We start from the raw sequence: 23,138 nt of genomic DNA, 5'->3' as shown, positions 1-23,138 counted from the left end.
AATAAGAGCAGTGCTTGTATCTGACAGGCCAGAATGTGCATCCTGGCTCCCTGCCACCAGCTTTGGCTTTTCCTTTCCATAAGGTAGGGAGGGGCATGCTAGTACCCGTCTTGCCTGACGCACTGACATAGGGCTCCACAGAGGGCCTGGCAGACGAGTGCCCGGGCGGCCCTGAGGAAAACAGCACTCTCATCCAAGCGTTATCTGGACCAGTCTCACAAGTGTGGCTCCTAACTTGCGTCACCACAGCCTGCCTCTCATGTGTGTCTCTGAGTAAATGGAGACCACACCAGGAGTGGGACTGGCTTGTCTGCATTGATGTGATAGCCTGTTCTGGGCTTAGGCAAGCAAAACCAATTGTTGGGTCTTTCAGGCTTGCACTTCCACCCCACCCTTCCCTTTTATTTGAGCAAGACTAGGAGGTTACACTTGACCTTGCTAGAGGCCCTAAATACAGTTATTCTCATGTACCTTGGAGAGCTAGCACTGAGTGAGAGATTCTACTTGTTCAATAAAAGGTGACCATCTTAATTGACTCAGGCTGCTAGAACAAAATACCACAGGCCGAGTGGTTTAGATGACAGACATCTAGTTCTCACAGTTCCAGAAGTTGGGGAGTCCAAGGTCAAAGTGCCAGCAGATCAGAATCTTGATGACAGCCCTCTTTCAATATGGCCGCCTTCTCACTATGTCCTCACATGGGGACAGAGTGCGGTCTGGTGTCTGTTCTCATAAGGGCTCCTTAACATAAAACAGGCTTATCTCTTTACAGTCCTATCATGGGACTCTACCTCAAGATCCCATCTAAACATCATCCCCTCCCAAGGCCTCACCTAATGCCACCACGTTGAGGGTTAGGGTTTCAACAGGAAAATTAGGGGAATGCAAATATTGGGTCCATGACAGTAACCAAAAGCCTCACTCTTTGGGATCCTAGGAACATTGCTACACATGACACAGACTGTCTCTGCCCTCAGCAAGTCCACATTACAAATGGCGGGCTTAGATAACAGAGACATTTATTTCAGAAAAGCGTTAAGTGCTATGAAGAAAAGTAAAGCAGGACAATGGATAGCAAGGACTGAGGCTGTGGAGGAGGATGCAGCTTTAGATAGGAGACCAGGAAAGGCTTCACCAAGGAGGTAGCATTGAGCAAAGACTTGAGGAAGATGACCCATGTGCATAGAGGGTGTCAAAGGACCAAATTATAGCAACTTAGTTTAAAGGTCTTAATTAGCTTTATTTTTGGTTGTAGAATAAATGTAGGGCTGGCGAAGTGGTTCAAGTGGTAGAGTGCCTTCCTAGCAAGCATGAGGTCCTGAGTTCAACCTCCAGTCCCACCAAAAAAAGAAAATCCTCTCCAGGTAGGAGAAGGATCTAGAGTAAGTGTTGATGTTATAGACAAAGAAAGGCTGAAGAAAGCAGAAACAAAGGACAAAATCAAATTGGTCATTTTAAAGTTACTTTCCTTGTAAGGTGGTCTGCTTGTCAGGTTTGCATCATATAACAAAATGCCTGAGGCAATTAACTTATAAAGAGAAAGGGGTTGTTTTGACTCATAGTTCTGGAAGTTTCAATCCAAGATCTACTGGCCCCATGCTTTGGGCCTCTGGCAAAGCCAACATGTTATAGGGAAGCGTGTGGCAGTGCAAACCACTTACCCATAGTCCCCTTTGAGGTCAACCCAAACGACCTAAAGATTTCCCATAAGGCCAAGGCATCTCCCAATAGTCCCACCCTGGGGACCAAGCCTTCAACATATGGACCTTTGGGGCACCCAACACTGAAACTACAGCAGGAGAGGACAGGGAGTCAGAGAACTAGGGAAAGAGCAGATGGGTCAGCATCAGTTACTTTTCGTGGAAGGCATCCACTGCTTTCAAGGTTGTCACTTCCTGATAGCGCTCTGTCCTGTATCCTAACTGAATTAATTGCTTTCTGTATGGCTGCAAATGACACCAATACACATGAACTATTGTAGATAGGAGGAGGGTGTACGGGCTCATATAACTGAACTGTGAGAGCTGGAGTGTAGCTGAGCCTCAGGAGCCGTTCTTCAGTCTCTCATCTCTCATTCACCTGTATGCTTGTCTTCTGTTGGTTTCCTCCATAACGAATGAAAACATGGCGGCCCACACTCTGTCTCGGAGAGGAACCGAAGTTCCACGCAGAGAAGAACTCTAGCCAGTCTGGGTCAGGTGGACATGCTCAGGCCACGTGAGAAAAGATGGCAGCTTCTTTCCACTTAGATTACCTGCTAGGGAATGAGGTGAGGCACAAAAATGGAGAAAGAGTTATTGAGTTTTAAAGTCAGTGTCCACTGTAGTCCACCTTTGGTGCCTAGGATATACATGAACCTTCTTCCCAAAACTAGAATTCCAAAACGTCACCGCATGACAACATACAGTCACCTCATGCTTGACTGAACAAACTCACCCTCACTCTAGCAGGGGACTTGGAGCTATAGCACCCAGTTGAGGGTAGGCTGTCTAGTGACATCCACTGTTCTGGACATGAATGCATGGGATCCTGAGAACTATAAGCTAAATGATAAATTTAACCACTCCTAACATGCCACGAAAAATAATGAAGGGACAGAAAAATATATGGGAAGATAATGACCAAACAGTTTCCAGATTTGATAAATAGATGCACAATCACAGTAAAGACTCAGACTTAGAAAAGGAGATGTGGCAGGTGAGCAGCCGACTGAACTGGTAGAACAACTGCAAGAACAATGACTGGAACAAGATGGCTGCCTATTTCTCTTCTCTGACAGTAGTGGGCTGCACTACTGTGTCCTGGAGATGAGAATCCTTCTGTCTGGGTATCCCACCATCCCTTGAGGGATATCCTAACCTGTAGGTTCAACTGACACATCATTTTGTCTATGACCCAGCCCCCAGGAAGGGGAAGAGGAGGTGGAGGGCACACAGTGTTCTCCCAACAGTATCACCAGAAGCTGCTCGTGGTGCCTCTCTCTCACTTCTGCTCATACCCCATTGGCCAAAACTGCAGACCCTCAGGATGCCTCAAGGGAGGCTGAGAAGTGCGGTTTCTGCTGGGCAGCTATGTGCCCAGGTAAAGTCCATCACAGAGTGCATGCTGGAAGCAGTTAGCCACCAGGCGGCCCATATTTGCATATATCCATCTTCCCAGAGAATCCACCTATCACCTTCCTAAGGAAGGCACCCCGAAGTCTCACTTGTCATAGCATTTGGCTCTAAGAGAGGACCTTGAAGCGCTGCATGTTCTCTTCCCCCCGTGCAGATGTACCCTGCTGGTCTAGCAGCCCCTAGAAACTAATTACTAATATATACCCCAGACATACTTCACACCCACTCCCACAATATCTGATGTGGAGTAAGAAATGGTGACAGCCATAAAATGTCCTATTAGGAAAAGGGAAGGACCAGGGAACACATGGCAGTTACTGGCCATGGCAAGAGAGTAGAACCCACTGGGCAAGAGTGTAAAGGCTCCCTGGCCCTTGTACATATGCTCCCCTTTCTGTTCGGCTCTGGGTGTGACCCTTGTCCACTGTCTGCTGGGGCCCTGGCTTAGCCCTCTGGGAGCAGCTTCTTTGATTGTGTGGTTCTTGGCCACATATCTGTGAGTGTTGGAGAAAACATCTCCTGGGGCACTCAGCTCTCTCAGCACACGAGTGGTGGAGATCAGACAATCAGGCCTTTGTAGGGTTGACTTGTGGCTTCTTAGCTATCAAGTACCTCACAAAGATCTAGATCCCTCCAGACCTGTTTGCTTCCAGTGGTTTCTGCACAGCGGCACCTCACCTCAGAGCCATGCCCGCTTGTCTCTTCTCAGTGGTGGCTTTGAGGCACCTAAAGGCACCTGAAACAATAGGTTGGGTGGGAAGATGACAGATGACCTTGAATTAGATCTTTGCCAGGGGGCTCATTCCCTTAGCCAGGTACAGAAATCTTGGTGGTAGGCAATGTGGTCTTCCTTTCAGGTCATGGTAGGTGGGGTGTGACCAAATAATCTGCTTCAGACCACAAAAGTCACCACTTTGTCATCTTGCCATATCCCATCCCTCATTCACATTGTCCAGTTACTACACCAATGTCGTTTGTTTTAGATTCTTTTGTTAAAGCTGAATCTTACTTTTAACACAAATTTCCATATTAGTTAGGGATAAGTTATACTGCTCTAACAAAAAAAAAAATCCCAAAATACAGAGATTCAAACATAGTAGAATTCTGTTTTTTTTCTCACGTGACAATTCAGAATAGGCAGATGGTTCACAGGAACTGTGCTCCTTTGAGTTGATGAGGGTCCCAAGTTCCTTCTCGTTGTTACCCCATTCCTGTGACATAAACTGCATAGTCAAAGCAGTCCCAACTCCTTCCATCTCCATCATCTAGCCTGTAGAAGAGGAAAAGAGAGGAAGTGATAGCCAATAGCAATCTCATTACAGAAAATGTTTGATTATTTCGTTTTTTGGCAGTACTGGGGTTTGAACTCAAGGCCTTATGCTTGCTAGGCATTCATTCCACCACTTGAACCACTCCACCAGCTCTCATTACAGAAAATATGACCCAGAAGATTCTCTACATCATTTTGGGCCACATCTCTTTGGCCAAAACATAGTCACATGGCCACACTATGCTGCAAGGGAGTCTGGGAGTCTGCATTTCCCATACTGATCACCTCTCCAAAAGGTCCTACCTCCTAACAACATAACTTTGGGATTAGGATTTCAACATGAATTTAGGGGACACACATACACACACATATTCAGACCATTGCAGGACTGCACCCCATGACTTCCTTCTCTTAAATCTAGTTTCTCAAGCCTGGCTGTGACCTCTCCAGGGGTGATGAGGTTGCTTGATCTTCTCTCTCACACTGCCTCTGCTCCAGGCTGTGCAAGCATACTTGGGAGGAGTCACTCCATAAGGGCCCAAGAGTCACCCATGTTTCAGGTCAAATTGCCCCACCTCGTTTAGAGCAGTGGGTCCCTCCCTGTCCTGGAATGGGTAAGCCTCTTACATCACAGGCAGCAGGAAGTGGTTCCACCAGATACAGTACTGTATCCTTTCTCCTCAGGGTGCAATGTAGAGAATGCCTGCTACCCACTGGGTGTGTGTGCTGAACGGACTGCCATCCAGAAGGCCATCTCTGAAGGGCACAAGGATTTCAAGGCCATTGCTATCTCCAGGTGAGTGGGACAGGCAAGTTAGAGTGACATTCATTCATCTCTTCAGCCACCATCCCCCAGGCACTGATTGATCATTCATTCAACTGATGCATGTCTATCATGCACATTCTGAGAGCCGGACACAGGGATGGAACCCTGGGCTGAGTGCAGAGGATCAGGAGATGCAAAAGAAATGGACTCTCCCTCGATGAGCAGGTGTGTCCCTGTTCCAGCAACACATAGCATTCCCATAGTTATAGCAGAAAGGCCCCCTAGAATCCCAAAGTGGAAGAAGAGGGAGTGTATTGGCTCCCTGGCCACCACTCCCATTTTACAGCTGAAAAAACCTAAGGCCTTAGAAGTTGGGTAACTTTCCTGGGAGTTAATGGCAGAGATGAGAAAAATCCCAGGTCCTGCAGTCTCATCTAGAGCTCATTCCACTGAAACGTGGTGGGCCTGGACACTCTTCCTCCCCTGAAGTTGACACCAAAGTCCTGAACAAGTCCTCCTAAGCCAGCGTTCATTTCTAGGTGCCAGAACCAGGTAGCAAAGACAAGCTGGGGGCGGGGTGGTGACAGCCAGGGACACGCTGATGATAGTGCAAACTAATCAGATTCCAGCTGGTCTGGCTAGAAAAGAGCCCTGGTGCACTCTCTGTGCCCCAGGCATAAGTATCCCAGTCCCTGTGGGCTTGATCTCAAGGGAGCACGTGGAGGCTCATTGGACCCTGACTGGGCAGACCAGACCCACCCAGTGGCTTCAGGATTCAAGACTGGGAATGAACTCTTTTTTTTTTTTTCTTCTCAGTACTGGGGTTTGAACTCAGGGTCTACACCTTGAGCCACTCCACCAGCCCTTTTTTGTGATAGTTTCTTTTTTTGAGATAGGGTCTCGTGAACTATTTTGCCTGCACTGGCTTCATCCTCCTGATCTCTGCCTCTTCAGTAGCTAGGGTTACAGGTTTGAGCCACTGGTGCCTGCGGGAATGAACTCTTTTACTCATTGGGACGCTATCAATTTAATGGCTTAATGGTGAATCGATTTTGTGTGCAGCTTTGAGTTGTCTACAAGACACAGGGTCCTTAGCAATGTCCTGTTAATGGAAAACAGTTAATTCACCCAGAAAAAGCTCCATGGTAGATGGACTCAGCATCAGTCTTTGGGGACATTCTGCCACCTGGGTCACATACTATGAGTAAATCATTTCTTCACCTTGGATGGAGCTACCACCCCTTCCTGGCAGAAATGTCAAAAGCAGAAATGAGGGGCTTAGAGCAAGGCGGATGGCAACCAGCAACAGAAACAAGCCCTCGTGGCTTTCCTAAGACTTTGCTCCCAGGTGACCCAGCTTACCCCAGACTTGTTTCTGAACAATTGGAGCCAAGGATGCACTCAGGGAGAAAGGCCTTGCTTCCGAAAGCCTTCCCTGTGACTGTGACCGAGGTCTGTCCTGGCTTCTCTTCAGCTTCCAGAGAATAAATGAGGCTATGCTGGGAACATTTTGTGCAGATGAGCAGAGATCAGGATGTGAGTTGAACTTTATGAAAAAAGGAGAGAAATAACTCAATTTCAAAGCTGATCCAAGAAACTAATGATATCCCAGGGAAGGACAGACCAAAGTCAACAAAATGATAATGGCACAGTAGCCTTGCTGTGTTGGAGTTTCCCCCAATGAAAGACTTTTTCTCTTGGTCATTATCTACTTTTAAACACGGCTGGGAATTGCTAGCAAAGATTAGCAAATGTCCTTATTTGCATAAATCCCAAATTTTCTCAGAACTCCACTGTTCTACCCTGTGTATTCTGCCTGCAACACATGCATCCCCGAGCCAACAACGCGGTCATTATTGCACTAGCCAGTGGATACTTGAGAGTGTGGATCAGCGCATGAGTGGGAAATGCCTGCTCCCTTGTTAGCACTGCACAGGGCTGAACGTTCTGGGGCATCCAGGCCCATAGCTCCCAGAATAATAATGGCCTCTTAGTTCATTAACTCCCCCCCCACCTTCCAACAACCGTGCAACAGGTAAGGGAAGTGACTTGCCCCCAGGGTCACACAGCCAGTGGCCTTGCGGTATTGGAATTTGCCCCAATGAAAGACTTTTTCTCTTGGTCATTATTTACTTTTAAACACGGCTGGGAATTGCTAGCAAAGATTAGCAAATGTCCTTATTTGCAGAAATCCCAAATTTTCTCAGAACCCAACTGCTCTACCCTGTGTATTCTGCCTGCAACACATGCATCCCCGAGCCAGCAACGCGTCGAAGGATGGCGACTGTACCCAGAAAGAGCCCAGGTACCAAAGAGCCAGGCTGGACTTTGCTGGCAGACAGACATAAGCTGGTCAGACTAACATAGTCAGTAGCTTCCCAACCTGTCCAATCTGATAAGCGTGACCTCAGTGTGACCAAGGTCAGCACAAGCTACAGAAAGCCTTCAATGCCCAGAAAATGTTGTCAGGGGAGGAGAAGGGCAGAAGAAATGTCCCAAGGCAGTGATTCTTAGTGCTCTCAGTGCTCTTGGCAGGACGTGGGGTCAAGTTAAAAGATGAACTTTTTGCCCAGACTGGCCTTAAACCACAATCCTCCCAATCTCTGCCTCTCAAGTAGCTAGGATTACAGATGTATACCACCACGTCTGACCTCATTATGACTAATGCAAGCTCTATGAATACCAAAGACAGGGCACAGATTCTAGGTTCAAATCCTGATGCAAAGGCAAGAGGATCATGAATTCAAGATCAACCTAGCCAAGTTAGCAAGATCTTATCTCAAAAACAAATAAATAAAAACATCAAGGACCAAGGGAGTGGCTCAGGTGTAGAGCCTTTGTCCAGCATACATGAGGCCTTGGGTTCAAACTCCAGTACTGCAAAAAAACAAAAACAAAAATGTCCTGCCACTGGCTGTGTGACCCTGGGGGCAAGTCACTTCCCTTACCTGTTGCACGGTTGTTGAAAGGTGGGGGGGGTGGTTAATGAACTAAGAGGCCATTATTATTCTGGGAGCTATGGGCCTGGATGCCCCAGTTCCAACTTCCCAATGGATGGTAAGACTGCCTCTTCAAACCCCGAATGCAGGTCACCTTATCCAAGGAGTTGTTCACAGGTTGTTGACCATGCGGGCCACAAGACTGAGAAAGGAAGTGACAACTGGCAAGGGTCAGATTACACAGGGAACTGAATCCCTCAGCACCTCTCCCAGCCTGCCCACACTCTGCCTTCTTACAGCAGATCTGGGAGGTTCATTCTCCCCTCCAGACCGTAGGCCCCTGCAGGCAGGCCCTCTCCCATGGCTCCTCTTCCATGTCACCCACAGAAAACTCATCTAGTTTTCAATGTCACCTGCTAAGCTGAGCTATCTCTCAAAAGCCAGAGAAAAGTTCTCCTCAACCTCTGGCTCCCTGGGGTGTGGGTGGCAGACAGTAAGAGCTCGCATCCCTGCCTATGGCCTTCCTTGTGCAAGTGTGGAGGACTGCCAGGTCGCCTTCTCAGCCTCTAGAACACAACGTGTCTGTGAGTCAGGAACTCCTGATGGGGTGTGACCCGCTCTGGAACAGGGCTGGTGCCTAGGGACGCACTGATCTGTTGGATTCTCTGTTCCCAGTGACCTGCAAGATAAGTTCATCTCACCATGTGGTGCCTGCAGGCAAGTCATGCGGGAGGTAAGAGCTTCTTTTTTTCCTGGAATATAAATCCGGGGTGGGGGCTTATGGCCTTCCCAGGCCAAGCTGTGAAGAGGATGCACAGTCACTGTCCTGTCTGCTCCGCTGGCCGACACCTGGGACCTTACTGGGCTTACAAGAGTCACTGGAAATGCGTCCTTCATCCAGAAGACACTTATTGACTGAGTGTTGTTGGTGCCAGGGACAACCCAAGACAGCCTCAGAGGATTTACAGTCTGGTGCAGGAGACAGATGACAAACAGGGAGCAAAGTTCCCTCTGCAGTGGTGAAAACATGAAGGACAAGGAGTTGAGTGATGGGGAAGCAGGGGATTCTAGATTAGGGTAGGCAAAACCCAGACTGCTGCTTGTTTGTAAATAAGGTTTTATTGGAGCACAGCTTTGCCCACTCATCAATGTATTGTCCATGGCCACTTTGGCCCTATGACAGCAGGACTGAGCAGTTACACAGAGGCCACCTGGCCTGCAAAACCTACATCACTTACCGACTTCCCTCTGCCAGCAGAAGGCTTGCCAGCCCCTGCCCTACACAGCTGAGAAGGGCTTTTCTTTAAAGGGGGCATTTGAGCAGAAATGCAAATTGTGAGAAACAATACCACAAAGGTCTAAGGAGGAGAGTTCTAGACAAGAGGGAGCAGCAAATGTCCCCTGGGCTGCCCTGGACCACAATCCTCCTACCTATGCGTTCAGAATAGATGGGATGATAGGCATGTACAAACACACCTGGCTTGTTAGTTGAGATGGGGCCTCACTAACTTCTTGCCCTAACTGGCCTCCAACTGCTATCTTCCTGATCTCTGCCTCTGTAATAGCTGGGATTATAGCTATGAGTCACCATGCCTGGCTTCCCAGTGGGAGTTTTTTTGCTTTATATGTACATTTGGGGAGGAGGACTGCCAGTAGGTCTTATGCATTTCTTTTTTTTCTTTCTTTCTTTTTTCTTTGCAGTGCTGGAGTTTGAACTCAACACCTTAAGCCACTCCACCAGCCCTTTGTTGAGCTAGGATCTCAAACTATTTGCCTGGGGCTGGCGTCAGACTTCCTGATCTGTGCCTCCTGAGTAGATAGGATGACAGGTGTGAGCTACTGGCACCCCATGGTCTTACGCATTTCTTAAAGAGGTCTGTGTCATCCGGAGTCCAAAAGGTGAAAGCCACCAGCCTAGAGAGCCACACGCCCGTCCCTTGAATTCTCCCACGATGAGATCAACTGCTCTGAACACAGGGCCTGTTCAGTCCCCACCTGAGCCCATGAAGGAAGCAGTGTCATCATTCATTTTTCCAAATGGGCACCCTGAGAAGTATCAGAGAGGTGCAGGGACCAGTGCGCAGCAAACAGGAACACAGTGGGATGCTGCCGTGTGAAAGCTGCCTGTTCCATGGGGCTCCCACTTTTAGGGTGTTCTAAAAGTGGGAGCCCCATGGAAACTGTTTCAGCTTTGTGTTTCTGCCTTGGGGTTTCAGTTCACCCAAGGCCGCTGCCACCTCCATCTTCCTCCTTTTTGCCAGGACTGCAAACACAGAGCACATTCTCAAATCCAGATGAAAAATGCCACCCAAAGGCACTAAGTTCACATGGTGGAACTCACGGTGGCAGTGTCTAAAAGTCAAGTAAGGAAGCCACCTCAGATCTCTGGTTCCCAACTTGGCCCAATTGCTCAGTGTTTTCTTCAAGCAGATGAGCTACTGGTGGTAAGGGAGCAGAAAAATGGAGAAGCTGAGAGGGGAGTGGGGACTAAAAGCAAATGCAAATCGTAAGAGATGAGGCTTGGGGATGGGGAGCTGGCATCAGACTCTCCTGCACTCAGCAGAGCCTGCCAGGCAGGAAAAGTGCCTCACTTAAAACAGAAGATAGATGGCATCTGGTAATGGCTTGCTGATTCAGACAGAAGCATGGAGGAACAGCACAGGCTGCAGACCAGAATGGTTGCTGGTAGCCATGAACTGAGTGCCTACTGTGTTGCCAGGGACTGCATTCAAATGAATGGTCTTCGCTACACCTGACCAGGTAGAGCCTGGGCCTAACTCCAGGCTGTTTCCATGAGGCCACCACTGTTTTAAGTCTCCACTACAGATAGACATCAAGCCCCAAAGAGTTATCATTTACCCAAACAAAAGTTATAGATAGAACCGGGAGGGTGGTCCATTCCTGTGATCCCAGCTGTTCAGGAGGAGGAGATTAGGAAGATCACAATTCAAGACTAGCCTGGGCCAAAAAGTTAGGGTGAGGCCATCTCAACAAACAAACCAGATGAGGTGGTTTGTGTTTATATTCCCAGCTACGCAGAAAGTAGAGGTATATGGTCCAAGAGCAGCCCCAGACCCTACCTGAAAAACAAACTAAAGGAGAAAGGACTGGGGATGTGGCTCAAGTGGTAAAGGCAAGTTCAAGGCCCTGAGTTCAAACCCCACTACCATCAAAAAATAAATAAATAAAACTCATAAATAGCCAGGCACCAGTGGCTCACACCTGTAATCCTAGCTACTCAGGAGGCAGAGATCAAGAGGACCAAGGTTCGAAGCCGACCTGGGCAAATAGTTCCAAGAGACCCTAGCTCGAAAAACCCTATCACAAAAAAGGGCTGGTAGGGTGGCTCAAGGTGTAGGCCCTGAGTTCAAGCCCCCGTACTGCAAAATAAATAAATAAATAAAGGTATCATTTACACAGTAATCAAGTGGTGCTCCTCAGAGTACAGGAGAAAGATCGGGAGACATGTTCAGCTTTGCTGACTTAACCTCAGTTTCCTCCTCAGTAAAATGGTCCTAACAGTAGCACCTACCTGCAAAGGTGGGTAGTGAAATACTGCAAGCTCAGGAGCCAGTATGTGGTGCAGCAGGCATGCCAGCTGTTAGTTGTCAGCTGTCACAACCGAAGGAAGTCTGACTCTGGAAGTTGAAGGTAATTTTACAAAGCTCTGGGTGAGTCCCTCCTGGAACATGGCAGTGTTCCCTGCAGTGTGCCCTGCGCTGTGCTGTTCAATAGCATGGTTTCATCTGCTCTTTCCTCGAGCTTTCTGAACTGGGCACAGTTATTGTGTTCCCATTGGACAGAAGAGAAAACTAAGGCACAGAGAGGGACAGGACGCAGTAAATGGGAGAGCCAGACCCAAACCTGGGTCCCTCCAAGTCCTCAGCCACACGGCCTCCCTCACACTGGCTTTACCTCTTTTCCAGTTTGGCAGCGACTGGGCCGTGTACATGACCAAGCCAGATGGCACGTATGTCGTCAGGACTCTCCAGGAGCTGCTGCCGGCCTCCTTTGGGCCTGAGGACCTGCAGGAGATCCACTGAAGGGCGGGGAACACCCACTGCCCAGCTTCTCACAGGTGCTGAAGGGGACAGCTCCCTGGAAATGGCACGATGGTCTCCTGGACACCTGCCAGATGGCCCCAACCCTCCAGGGGCTGGCCTGGACTGACTTTTCCAGATTACACTCTAGCACCATGGTCTGGGTTTCACCCACCTAGGCCTGAGCCCTCCTCGCAGCCCTGTCCTCCCTGGGACCCAGAGCACTCTGAACCTGCTTTCCTTCCTGCAGGCCAGGCCTGCTTCCCTGCCTGGCTCCCTGAGGTCCTATCCTATTCCAGGTGATTTTTCTGCTTATAAATGTCACAGAACATCCCAATTTGGAAGACCGCAGTTTGCTCTTTTTCTGTTGTAGTTTGCAGCATTTAGGAAGGACAGGCTGATCTGTCTTTTTAGAAGGACCTGGACACTGTCTTCTGGAAGAAAAGCCAGCATTGGAACCACATGTCTGTCTGGGTGGAGTCTGAGTCCATAGGCTTCTCACCTGTGTTCTCAGATGAAGGCCCCTAGGGTGGGCCTGACTGCTGGTGCCCATTTGCTAGAGTTTGGATCTGGAATGTTTCTTCAAGGCCCATGTGTTAAAAGGTTTGGTCCCCAGCCTGTGGCACAAATTAGGAGGTGGTGGAACCTTAGGCCCTAGGAGGTAGGGCCTAGTGGGAGGAAGTTAGGTCATTGGGGGCCTTGAGGAAGGTAGTCAGACCCAGTCCTCTTTGTTGTCCCACTTCCCAGTCATGAGGTGAGCAGGTTTGCTTGCTCCTGCCATGGTCAGAGGCCTAAAGGTAATGGTCTGGAACCTCTAAAACTGGGGGCCAAAATAAATATATATATATATTTTTTTTTTGCCAGTACTGGGATTTCAACTCAGGGCCTTATGCTTGCTGGGCAAGCACCTCTACCCCATGAGACACACCAGACCTTTTTTTTTCCAGTATTGGGGTTTAAACTCAGAGCCTTGCTAGGCATGTGTTCTATCATTTAGCCACGCTCCCAGACCTTTATGCTTTAGTGATTTTTCAAATAGGGTCTCACTTTTATGCCTGGGCTGGCCTGGATAACCATCCTCCTATTTACACTTCCCGTGGAGCTGTAACAGGCACATACCACTAAACCATCTTTTATTGGTTGAGATGAGGTCTCACAAATGTTTTGCCAGGCTGGTTTCCTTCCAATCTCTACCTCCCGAGTGGCTAGGATTACAGGTGTGAGCTACCGTGCCCTGAAAGCCTTTACTCTTTATAAGTTGATTCTGTAACTCAGGTTACAGTGGTGGTAAGCTAACGCACCATTTCTAGAGTCTGGTTTGGCTCTGTTACAGACCTGAGCCCTGGGTGCCAGCCACCCTCACAATTGTGGCTCTATAGCATAAAGGGGAAGTACAGACCTCATGGCAAAAGATGCTCTTGGGCTGTGCGCGGGAGGCTCACACCTGTAATCCTAGCTACTCAGGAAGCAGGGATCAGGAGAATCGTGGCTCGAAGCCAACCTCAGGCAAATACTGCACAAGAAAGACCCTATCTCAAAAAAACCTTTCACAAAACTAGGACTGGTGGAGTGGCTCAAGACGAAGGTCCTGAGTTCAAGCCCCAGTACTGGAAAAAAAAAAAGCTTCTCTTGGGACCAAAGGCTTTTTGTGTGGTTTACTTTTTATTGACAATACTCAATAGTTCTGGGAGGGGCTGTATTTTCCTTCTTACAGATGTACTACTCTTAAGAGAGGCTGAGGTCCACCCTAGGGCTGTGACAAGCTCAGCACAGAATCCAGGTCCTTTTACCTCCCCTCCCAGGGTCTAGAAACATTGAGGGCTGTTTGTCATGTACTATATTACTTAAACCTATTGCATCCCCACTTATCAAACCCAAAGATGAGTTACCAATAAGCACACTGAAGCTCAGAGCAGTTAAGTCACTTGCCCAAAGTCACACAGTTAATCTGTGGCACAGTTGGAATTTGATCCAGATCTGTCTGATTCTGAGTTTTTATTCCATTCTCCCAGAGCTAGTGTCTGTCTTGATCAAGTATCTTTTATATATAAAATATGCTAAATACCGCAGAGAGAAAGTTGTGTAAGAAACAGCCTCTGCCCTGGAGGACTGCAGTTTGACAGGAAGACAGAGTTGTAGACAGGCCTGTGATCCAGGCAGCACCAGTGTAGGTGGGAATGTTGGGGGCACATTGTGCCCTGGAGTGGAAGGACAGCCAAGAAGAATCTGTCTGCTTCTGTGGTGCATTGGTTGTCACACACACACAGCAAGGTCAGGACTGAATAAGGGAAGGGACCAAGGCCAGCCCTCCGGAGGGAGCTGACAGCCCCTGTGTCCTCCAGGAGGAGCTGGTCGTGGGGCCTCGGTGGGTGGGATAAGAACAGAGCATTGTTTTCCTTCTGATTCACGCAAGATCCCGGAGGACAGGACATGGACAGGCAGTTGCCCCTTCACTGGAAATCTTTCCAGCAGCATTACAGTGGGCACTGGCTCTCCCACCCTCGCCCAGACCTCTCCCACCCACAGCCATCATGGGAGACAGCACTGCTTCCCAGCGTTCTGCAGATGCAAAAACTCCACTCTGCCTTACATCAGCAATAGCTTTAGGGGTTGGGGTGCAGCTCAGTGGTAGAGCACTTACCTGGCATGCACAAGGTCCTGGGTTCAATCCCCAGCACCACAAAACAAGCCAAAAAATGGCTTTGGGGCTTCCAGAACACTCTTGGGGATGTTCTCAACAAAGGGAATGAGAAATTTAGAGGAAGCTGGAAGGAAAGACACCAAGATGTTAACAGGAGAATCAGAATAGACTGACAATCTGAATGACTGTTTTCTTGTACTTTAAATTTTTTATTTTATGCTTTTTTTAGTGTTACTGTTGTGCTGGTGTTACGTTGTAACATTTACAAAAGTTCTTACAATATATCATAGTTGAATGCATCCCCTCATTCTAAAAATTTTAAAACATTAAGAAATCAACAAAAATACAAAGAAAGAAAAAATGGTATAGCATACTGGTTAAAAGTCTGCACTTTGGACGTGAAAAGCCACCAAGCTGTGTGGTTTGGGGTAAGTTACTTCATTATTCTGAGACTCAGTTTCCTCCCCCACAGGACTGATGTAAGCCTGAGTAAAATAATGCAACATCCAGTGTTTAAGCAGGGTATGATGCATGCCTGTAATCCCAGTTCTCAGAGATTGAGGCAGGAGGATTCTGAGTTTGAGGCCAACCTGGACAACAATAATGAGACCCTGACTCAAAAAAAAAACCCAGCGTTTGATCGTCTATAGGGTCTCAATAAATGTCTATTCACCATTATTAAGGGTAACAAGTTTCAGTCCTCTGAGGATGGATTTGATTTTTACAAACAAAAATCTTTTACAGCCATTTTTTTTCCTTTGGTGATAGTACTGGGTTTGAACTCAGGGCCTCATGTTTGCTAGGCAGTGCTCTACCACTTGAGCCACAAGCCCAACTCTTTTTGCTTTCTTTTTTGAATAGGGTCTCACATTTTATACTTTGGTCAACCTGGACCTCAGTCCTCCTAGTTATGCATCCCACATAGCTGTGATGACAGGCATACACCATTGTGCCCAGCTTTTTTATTTATTGGTTGAGATGGAGTCTTGTGAACTTTTTGCCTGAGCTGGCCTCAAACCGCCATCTTTCCTATCTCTGTCTCCCACGTAGCTATGATTACAGGTGTGAGCCACTGCGTCTGGCCTTCAACCAGTTTATTAATTCATTTAATAATTATTAATTGCTGCCTACTGGGTGCTAGGGATGTAACCAGTTCTTAGGGACACAGCAAGGAGTAAGAAATTTCCTTCCCACCGCCAGTGGCTCACACCTGTAACCCTTGCTACTCAGATATCCTCAGATAGAGGATCATAGTTCAATGCCAGCCCCAGGGAAATAGTTCGAGAGGAAACTACCTCGAAAATACCCAACACAAAAAGGGCTGTCGGAGGGCTCAAGTGGTACAGCACCTGCCTAGCAAGTGTGAGGCCCTGAGTTCAAACACCAGAACTGAAAAACAAAACAAAACAAAGTAAGTCCCTTCCCTCATGAAGCGCTCAGTCTGTCCATGGGAAAGTGAGAGCTAAGAGATTATTGTTCTTATGACGAGTGCTACTCAAAGAGAACAAGCAGAGCCTGGGAGCATCTAGCAGCAGGAGTGACACTCTCCTCAGGGTGAGGCTGCCTGGAGAACGGGGTGTTTCAGCCAGAGAGCCAGAGGTTGTCCATCCACAAGAAGGGTGGTTCTGTTAAGGACTGGGGCTTGGGGAGGTAAAAAGTAAGGCTGGACCACAGGACAAGGCCCGGTACTCTTGTGCACTTTATGGAAACAGGGAAAGATGCTTCTCAAGGAAAGTTTCCAGAAAATATTTGAGCAATGTCTGTGGGGAAGAATGGTACTTCCGTGGCTGCGGAGAAAGGCTGGGATGTTTGTTTAAAATAAAAGCCTTTTCATTTTGCAGGCTTTTCATTCTGCTTTTCAGAGCAGCACAGGCTCCATTGTTGAGCACTGTGTTTTTCAGAGCCCTAAAGTGCTGTCCCAGGTTCCCAGGGAAATAAAAAGAAGTGTGGTTGCTTCTGTTGTTCACCACAGCTGCTGCCCATTGCTTATGTAAACTGCACGATTCTTTAGGATTTCCTTTTGGCAAGAATGAGGGCACAACTATAATGATAGATGCTAGGGTACCTCAGTGCCTGTGTCTGAAACAAAGCCAGAAAATGCTGGTCAAGAATAAATACAGCTGGAGGTGTTGCTCAATGGTAGAGCGCTTGTCTGGAATGTGTGAGGCCCTGGGTTGATCCCCAGCACTGAAGAAAAGGGCAGAGACGGGAGGGGAGGGAAGGGGAGAAGGGGAAGGGAAGGGGAAAAGGGAAGGGAAGGGAAAGGGAGAAGGGAAGGGAAGTGAGGAAGGAAGGAAGTAAAATAGATAATGGAGTACCCTGGTAAGTCTGACACATGTCTAATATTCTGTAAATGATCATATGAGCATAGAAGTTGAAGTGGAAGAATACCCACTGTTAACATAGTTTTTGATGGTTTGGGGAAGGAGGGAAAAAATTAAAAACTCTACCATGGAACAAAAAATATATGCCACAATGGTTATACTGGTTGTCCATTGCTGTGTAACAAATCACCCCAATATTTAAAGGCTTAGGTTAACAAATATTATCTCACAGTTTCTGGAGGATTCTGGGCCGAGCTAGGTTCTCAAACTCAATGTCTCTTACATGGCTGCAATGAAGATGTCAAGCAGGGCTGTTGTCTCATCTGAAGACTTGACTGGGGGGGGGGTCCCCTGCAAAGCTCATACACAGTTGTTGACAGGATTTTGTTCCTTGTTAGCTGTTACTGTTATGATTCAGTTCCTTGTTCTCTGTAGGACCTGGTATGTGGCTTCTTTTAGAATAAGAAAGTGAGAAAGCAAAAGAAGGAAGTGAGGAAGACAGAGACCAGAATCTGTCACCTAACCCCTGGAGCAAAATCCTTTCTCTTTTGTCTTTCTTTTGACACCTTCTATGCTTAGAAACAAGGAAATGAAGTCCAGCCAGCATCTCAGGGTCGGGATGACACAACGCAGATACCAGGGTGTGGACATCCTAAAGATGTAGAAATTGAAAATGCTCTTGGGCAAGGAAAAGAAAAGAGTAGGTCAAGGCGTCAGGAGGATCAGAAGAAGCAGGCATGGTAGCCCTGGGAAGAAGTTTGACCTGACTCCAAAGGGCACCATCTGCCTAGCAGGGAGCAGCAAGGCCAGCTTTGTGCCTTAAGTGGCTCTGTTGCTAAATCAAAAAACAGTAGTGATGCAAAGAAAATTATTTTAAAAAGTACGTAAAAAGTAAAATATCATTGTCTTGGGCTGGGGACTAGGCTTAAAGAGAGATGCTTGTTTTTCATTATCAGCGCACTGCTGCTGTGCCTCTGGTTTTTAAACATCTGTACAAATTACTATTATTTCAAAGGGTTTTACATAAAAAAAAACAAAACCCAGAATAAAAAGGGAAGGAGCCACAGGAAATGCATTTAGCAATGGTGTGAAGTAAGTTCTAGACTATCCACTAGTTGATGCTGGGGGAGGGGTGAACATGGCTCAATACGCCTGATGCTCCCTCGGACCTCTCTGCAGTCCCTCCCTCTCTGTGCCCTAGAAGGAGGAGTGACCTATGTGATTAGGAAATTTGTTAGTTTGGCCCAGCTTTCCTCTCACCCTGCCCTTGGACATGAGCCTTTCCAGAAGGCTCTCAAATCAGAACTGGGGACCCAGCAGGCTCTGTGCTAGGTGCCAAGGAATTTAGGTTTAAAGACTCACATTTTAAAGGGAGAGAAAGAAAGGTCATCTAGTCCATTCTAGAGAAAGTCAAAGAAGGCTTCCTGGAAGAGGTGTCCTACAGTATGCTCAATCAACAAAGGCATTAGCAAGCTGGTTAGGGCAGCTGCAAAAAATTCAGTATTGCTGGCTCATCAAGGGTGGGACAGGACAAGAAGAACAATGTTAGTACCAAATAGCCAAGAGCCTTCTGTGGCAGCCTACGGGTCTTGGGCTTTGTCCTGAGGCAGTGGGCCAGAGAGCTGGAAAGGATTATGCAGGAGGTGACACTGCCATATTTATTCTCTGAACAATCTGCAGGGCAGCAAAAATATCGGACTACATGAACCATGAATGGCTTGAATTCCTCACCAACAGATCTCCCTGCTTCCTCGCCACCATGTTTTCCTTCCTATAGGCCCAGTCACCATGGAGACACTTCTGCCCATTGAAATCTCACTCTCTGTGCATGGTGACCAGCTTGTAACCTCCAGAACCTCCAGCCTGGGATTTTTAAGAAGCAGGGGTTTAATCTCCTGCAGCTTTACCCTGTCAACAGTTCCAGCAAGCTCCCTTTCCACCTCTGCTGGCGATTTAGGGAGAGTAGAGAGAGCATTTCTGAAACAGTGTGTGAATAAAGGATGTTTGCTCTGGGAAAACGTGTCCAGCTCTGCAGGAGGAGACAGAGAGCACTGAAACAGCGCCAAGGGATGCACTCCAGAAAGGGAGGTCAAACAGCAGCTCTCTTTTGCAACTCTTGCCTTTCTCCATTTTTACATTTGCATCAGCCTATTTCTTCCGTGTCCTTTGGGGGAGGTTAAGTGATGCTTCTTAAGAATATTATGGACTTTTCCAAAACTCCACCCTCTTGCCTACCTAGAGGGAAAGGGTACAATGCAGATCCAAGGATGCCCAGAGTGGAGTAGACCAGAAAAGGGTCCTGTGGCCTCCCCAAACCGCCTCCATTCTCCTCTCACTGGAACAGATCAAAGCCCACCTGGTGCAGGTGATGTTCAGTAAATGTTCCATGAATGAGTCTCTCATGTAGAATATTAACTCTCAGGCTGGAGGCGTGGCTCAAGTGGTAGAGTGCCTGCCTAGCAAGCATAAGGCCCTGAGTTCAAACCCCAGCACAACCCAAAAAAAAAAGAAAGAAAAAAAGAGAGAGAATATTAAATCCACAATGTAAACAGGTATCTCAGCAGAAAACCATATTCCATACCCCCATTTGGCTATTTTGGGGTACCACTGCAGAGATGACAGAGGTTGTGAGAGAACCTGGGGGTCATCTGTCCCCACTGAGGCTTTTGGTACCACCACAAAAAGATATCCTTCAGAGGAAAACAGATAGGGATGAATGGGCTCAGGACCATTGTCCCCAAGATGGTGTGTCTGTCCTGTGGAATGAGAGGATGGAGCCCCACCGAACCTGCTGGAAGCCTGTATGCATAGAATAGCACTTCATGCTGTGCTCAGCTCGGACCAGTCTGAACTGAGATTTTTCCACAGGAGACAGAGCAAGCCCAGCTCCAAGGGAGGGTTATTAACACCAGCCAGCAGTTGGGCAGGTCCATCGCAGGTCCAGCGAGCTTGTTTGCAGCCTGTTGCACCCAACTCCATCCTTAAATGCGAAACCAAGACATCTTTCAGCAAACACATCTCACAAATTGTGTGGTCCTCACAGTTGTCTAATCCCCTAGTTGCAGGAGATTAGAGAAAATCTTTGTGGTTAAAATATTAAATAGCTTGCAGAACCTCTTATTCCTTCTCTGTAAACATTAAAGAGAAGAACTACAAACTTTGGATGAGACCTCTGTCTCCACTAGCTCCTCCTGGTGAACCGCAGGTTTCTCCAACTTTCTCTTCCTTTTCAACAGACCATTTAAAATTGCAATTAAAAGCTGGGTGTGGTGGTGCATGCCTCTAATCCCTAAAGCAGGACGATCACAAGTTCATGGCCAGCCTGGGCTACATAGTGAGATCCAAAAGGACCAAAAAAATTAAAAAATAAAAGTAAAATTTTAAATTCTCAGAGATTAATAAAAAATTAAAGACGATATCTGATTTTGATGTGCCTCTACAAATAAATTGGAAATTGATCGATTTATGTCTCTCCCAAATAAATACGGTTGGATATAAAGGGTCCTGCAAGTCCTCCCTTCAGGAAGATCATTGTAAGAGAGATCAGAGAACACACACACACCCTCCTCCCTTCGCTTGCACAGTTGTCCACCTGTCTCCAGAGCGGTCTATCCCATTGCAAAGCAAGCCTAAGGGACATAACTCTTCAGAAAATTGAAGACTCCCCTTCAGTGACAGCTACTGTGTACCCGTCACTTGATCCGGTATTTAAGGAGAAGATATAAAGCCTGTTCTCCATCTTGGTGTTCCATCTTTCCCATGTCACTACATTAAAAAAACAGTCAAAGTAAAGACTGGCCCAGGAGAGGCACTTACTGAGGCTGGTCGGGGGAAAGTAACCATCTTCAACGTTGCAGAAACAGTCCAGCTGAGGTGGGCATGACTTCGGGGTAAAGTCCCATCCTGGCTTGTGATAGGATAAAATTCAAGATTAAAATGCAGTGGATCAGCCAGGCACCGGTGGCTCATGCCTGGAATCCTAGCTACTCCGGAGGTGAAGTCTAGGAGGATTGCAGTTGAAGGCCAGTCTGGGCAAACAGTGAGACCCTATCTTGCAAATACCCAACACAAAAAAAGGGTGGTGGAGTGGCTCAAGTGGTAGAGTGCCTGCCTAGCAAGTGCAAGGCCCTGAGTTCAAACCCCAGTACCAACAACAACAAAAAAAAGCCACATAGATAAGAACTTATATATTTAATACAGTGTATTACCCCTGTAGAGATGGAAAAAAAACTAAGTTGAATGTTTCTACACAAATCTGATCATAAATTTCTGTACAATTCCAGATCAACACAGTAAACTGGGATATAGTTTTCCAAAGTTGGCAGCACAGTTAAAGTCTCCAAAAATTCAAATTACATATATGTATGTATATATTTATATAAAAAGACCAGGAATAGCAGTATGCTATGAATCAACAGCAGCAACAGTTCTTCCAGGGTCTACAAGCATCTGGACAAAATTAGAGACCTCTAGCACACTCCATTAAAAAAAAAAAAAGTTAAAAAACAAAACCCCAGAAAACAACAAAGTTCTGTTTCTGTTGTGGTACCTGGCACCATTTCTTTTATTAGCTTCTCAATCATCATCTGGAAAGAAAACCTTCTAGATAACACCATTAAAAGCAGCTCTGCCAAAGCTCCATCACTACTCTATATATCACCAAGCAGGTGAAGATACTTTCTATTCGCTGAGGTGAGCTACAGTACTGCCTGACATCCATGACACTAGCGCTCATGATTTGAGACTTGATTGGGCCCAAAGGATGGGATGAATTAGCTCTGTAAAGAAATGCACTTTCTTAAGTTACATAGGATTTCCTTTTATTAGCAGCACAGTGCTAAGTACTCACTCTTCATGAACATCAGCTAAAAAATATTGTTAAAAAAAAAGCCAGGAAGCCCACTCCAAAAAACAAACAAACAAAAAAAAACCCCAACCACTGGATTCTCACAAAGATGACTGAATGAAGGCAAACAAGACTCAACCCAGCTAGTACTTTACCAAACAGGTCCTGTTTGAAGGCTGAGAGCTCCACAGAAGAGAGATGCCAGTAGTGCTTCAAAGCTTTGTACCACAATCAAAACACAGCATTACTTCATACAGAAGTGGTGGCCAAACATTGCTCCCTTGGATCTGTGCAAGGATGCTGACATCAATATTTAATCAGCTGTTCATTCACTCAGGGGAAAGGGAAGATCAGTTTGTACTGGACTTTGTGTTTACCCCAACCACCATGCTACAAAAACAGCAAGTAGCCATAACAAAAACTAAGGCTCCTCTATCCAGCACCAGTTGTCTTCAGGTCACTTCTAAGACTACAGATGCTAGAGCCACATCCAAAGAATGTCAGGAAGCAAAGAAGACACTTCTGATGGGTTACCTTGGGCCCACGTTGTTCAACAGCCAGCCATTTCTACAGCAGGTTTGGGTAACAGGGCTCTGCCATTAAACTGTGTGACTTTGGGCAAACAGCCCACTGTCTCAGGACCTCAGCTCATTCATCCATAAATAGCACTTGGCTCCTAAGAAGCCTAGGAACCTGGGACTTCTGGAGGTGTAACAGCACAGGGAGGGCAGACTGAACAACAGACCAGCCTCAGTTCTGATACCTGCATGCAACCTGGAGCACTGGCCTTTCAATGCCTATCTATAAAAATGACGTTCCTATCTCATCGGTGAGAAACAAATGAATTAAAAGATGTAAAGTGGCTGGAGCTAGGGTTCAAGTGGTAGCTATACCTGCATAACAAGTGCCAGGCCCTGAGTTCAAACCCCAGAACCAACACTAAAAAAATGCAAAGGGCCTGGCACGGTGATTGATGATAAATATTAGTTTTCCTTCTCAATTTCTCCACTTTTGCACAGGACTAATGATGTTTATGACCTGGCTGAACTTGCAACCTCTGAACCTGGCTCCAAAGTGCAAACCAACTGGAGCCCGCGCGGCGCAGAAATGCGCACAGCGCCCTCGCGCGCCGAGCAGGGGAACCGCCGCGGGCCGGGCCCCGCCCCTCCCCGCCCCGCCCCGCCCCGCCCCCAGCA

At 47.2% G+C, this 23,138-nt stretch overlaps 1 protein-coding gene and 1 long non-coding RNA gene across 7 annotated transcripts in view; one reads left to right on the top strand and one right to left on the bottom strand.

Moving 5' to 3' along the window:
* The window catches only part of Cda (cytidine deaminase), a 19,609-nt gene extending 7,127 nt beyond the window's left edge, over positions 1-12,482 (top strand). The window contains exons 2-4 of the mRNA XM_020168641.2: positions 5,071-5,182; positions 8,767-8,824; positions 12,018-12,482. Of these exons, the coding sequence (XP_020024230.1) occupies positions 5,071-5,182; positions 8,767-8,824; positions 12,018-12,134 (287 nt within the window). The 3' untranslated portion in view covers positions 12,135-12,482. The remainder of the gene's footprint in view (positions 1-5,070; positions 5,183-8,766; positions 8,825-12,017) is intronic.
* On the bottom strand, positions 989-23,094 carry LOC141425020 (uncharacterized). 6 transcript variants are annotated; one of them, XR_012450094.1, is made up of 7 exons: positions 17,380-23,094; positions 11,624-14,896; positions 8,953-9,102; positions 6,515-6,698; positions 4,237-4,386; positions 3,795-3,852; positions 989-2,254 (listed from the first exon to the last, which is right to left on the bottom strand). It is a non-coding gene; the product is annotated as an uncharacterized lncRNA (long non-coding RNA). The 6 variants fall into 6 exon arrangements; XR_012450091.1 differs by having other exon boundaries at positions 989-2,257; positions 3,729-4,386; XR_012450093.1 differs by having other exon boundaries at positions 3,729-4,386.
* Positions 23,095-23,138: the final 44 nt, after the last annotated feature.

This window comes from Castor canadensis, chromosome 7 (assembly GCF_047511655.1).
Source record: "Castor canadensis chromosome 7, mCasCan1.hap1v2, whole genome shotgun sequence".
Lineage (NCBI taxonomy): Eukaryota > Metazoa > Chordata > Mammalia > Rodentia > Castoridae > Castor > Castor canadensis.
Note: the sequence above shows the minus strand (reverse complement) of the source record. Positions and strands in the feature narration are given on the sequence as shown.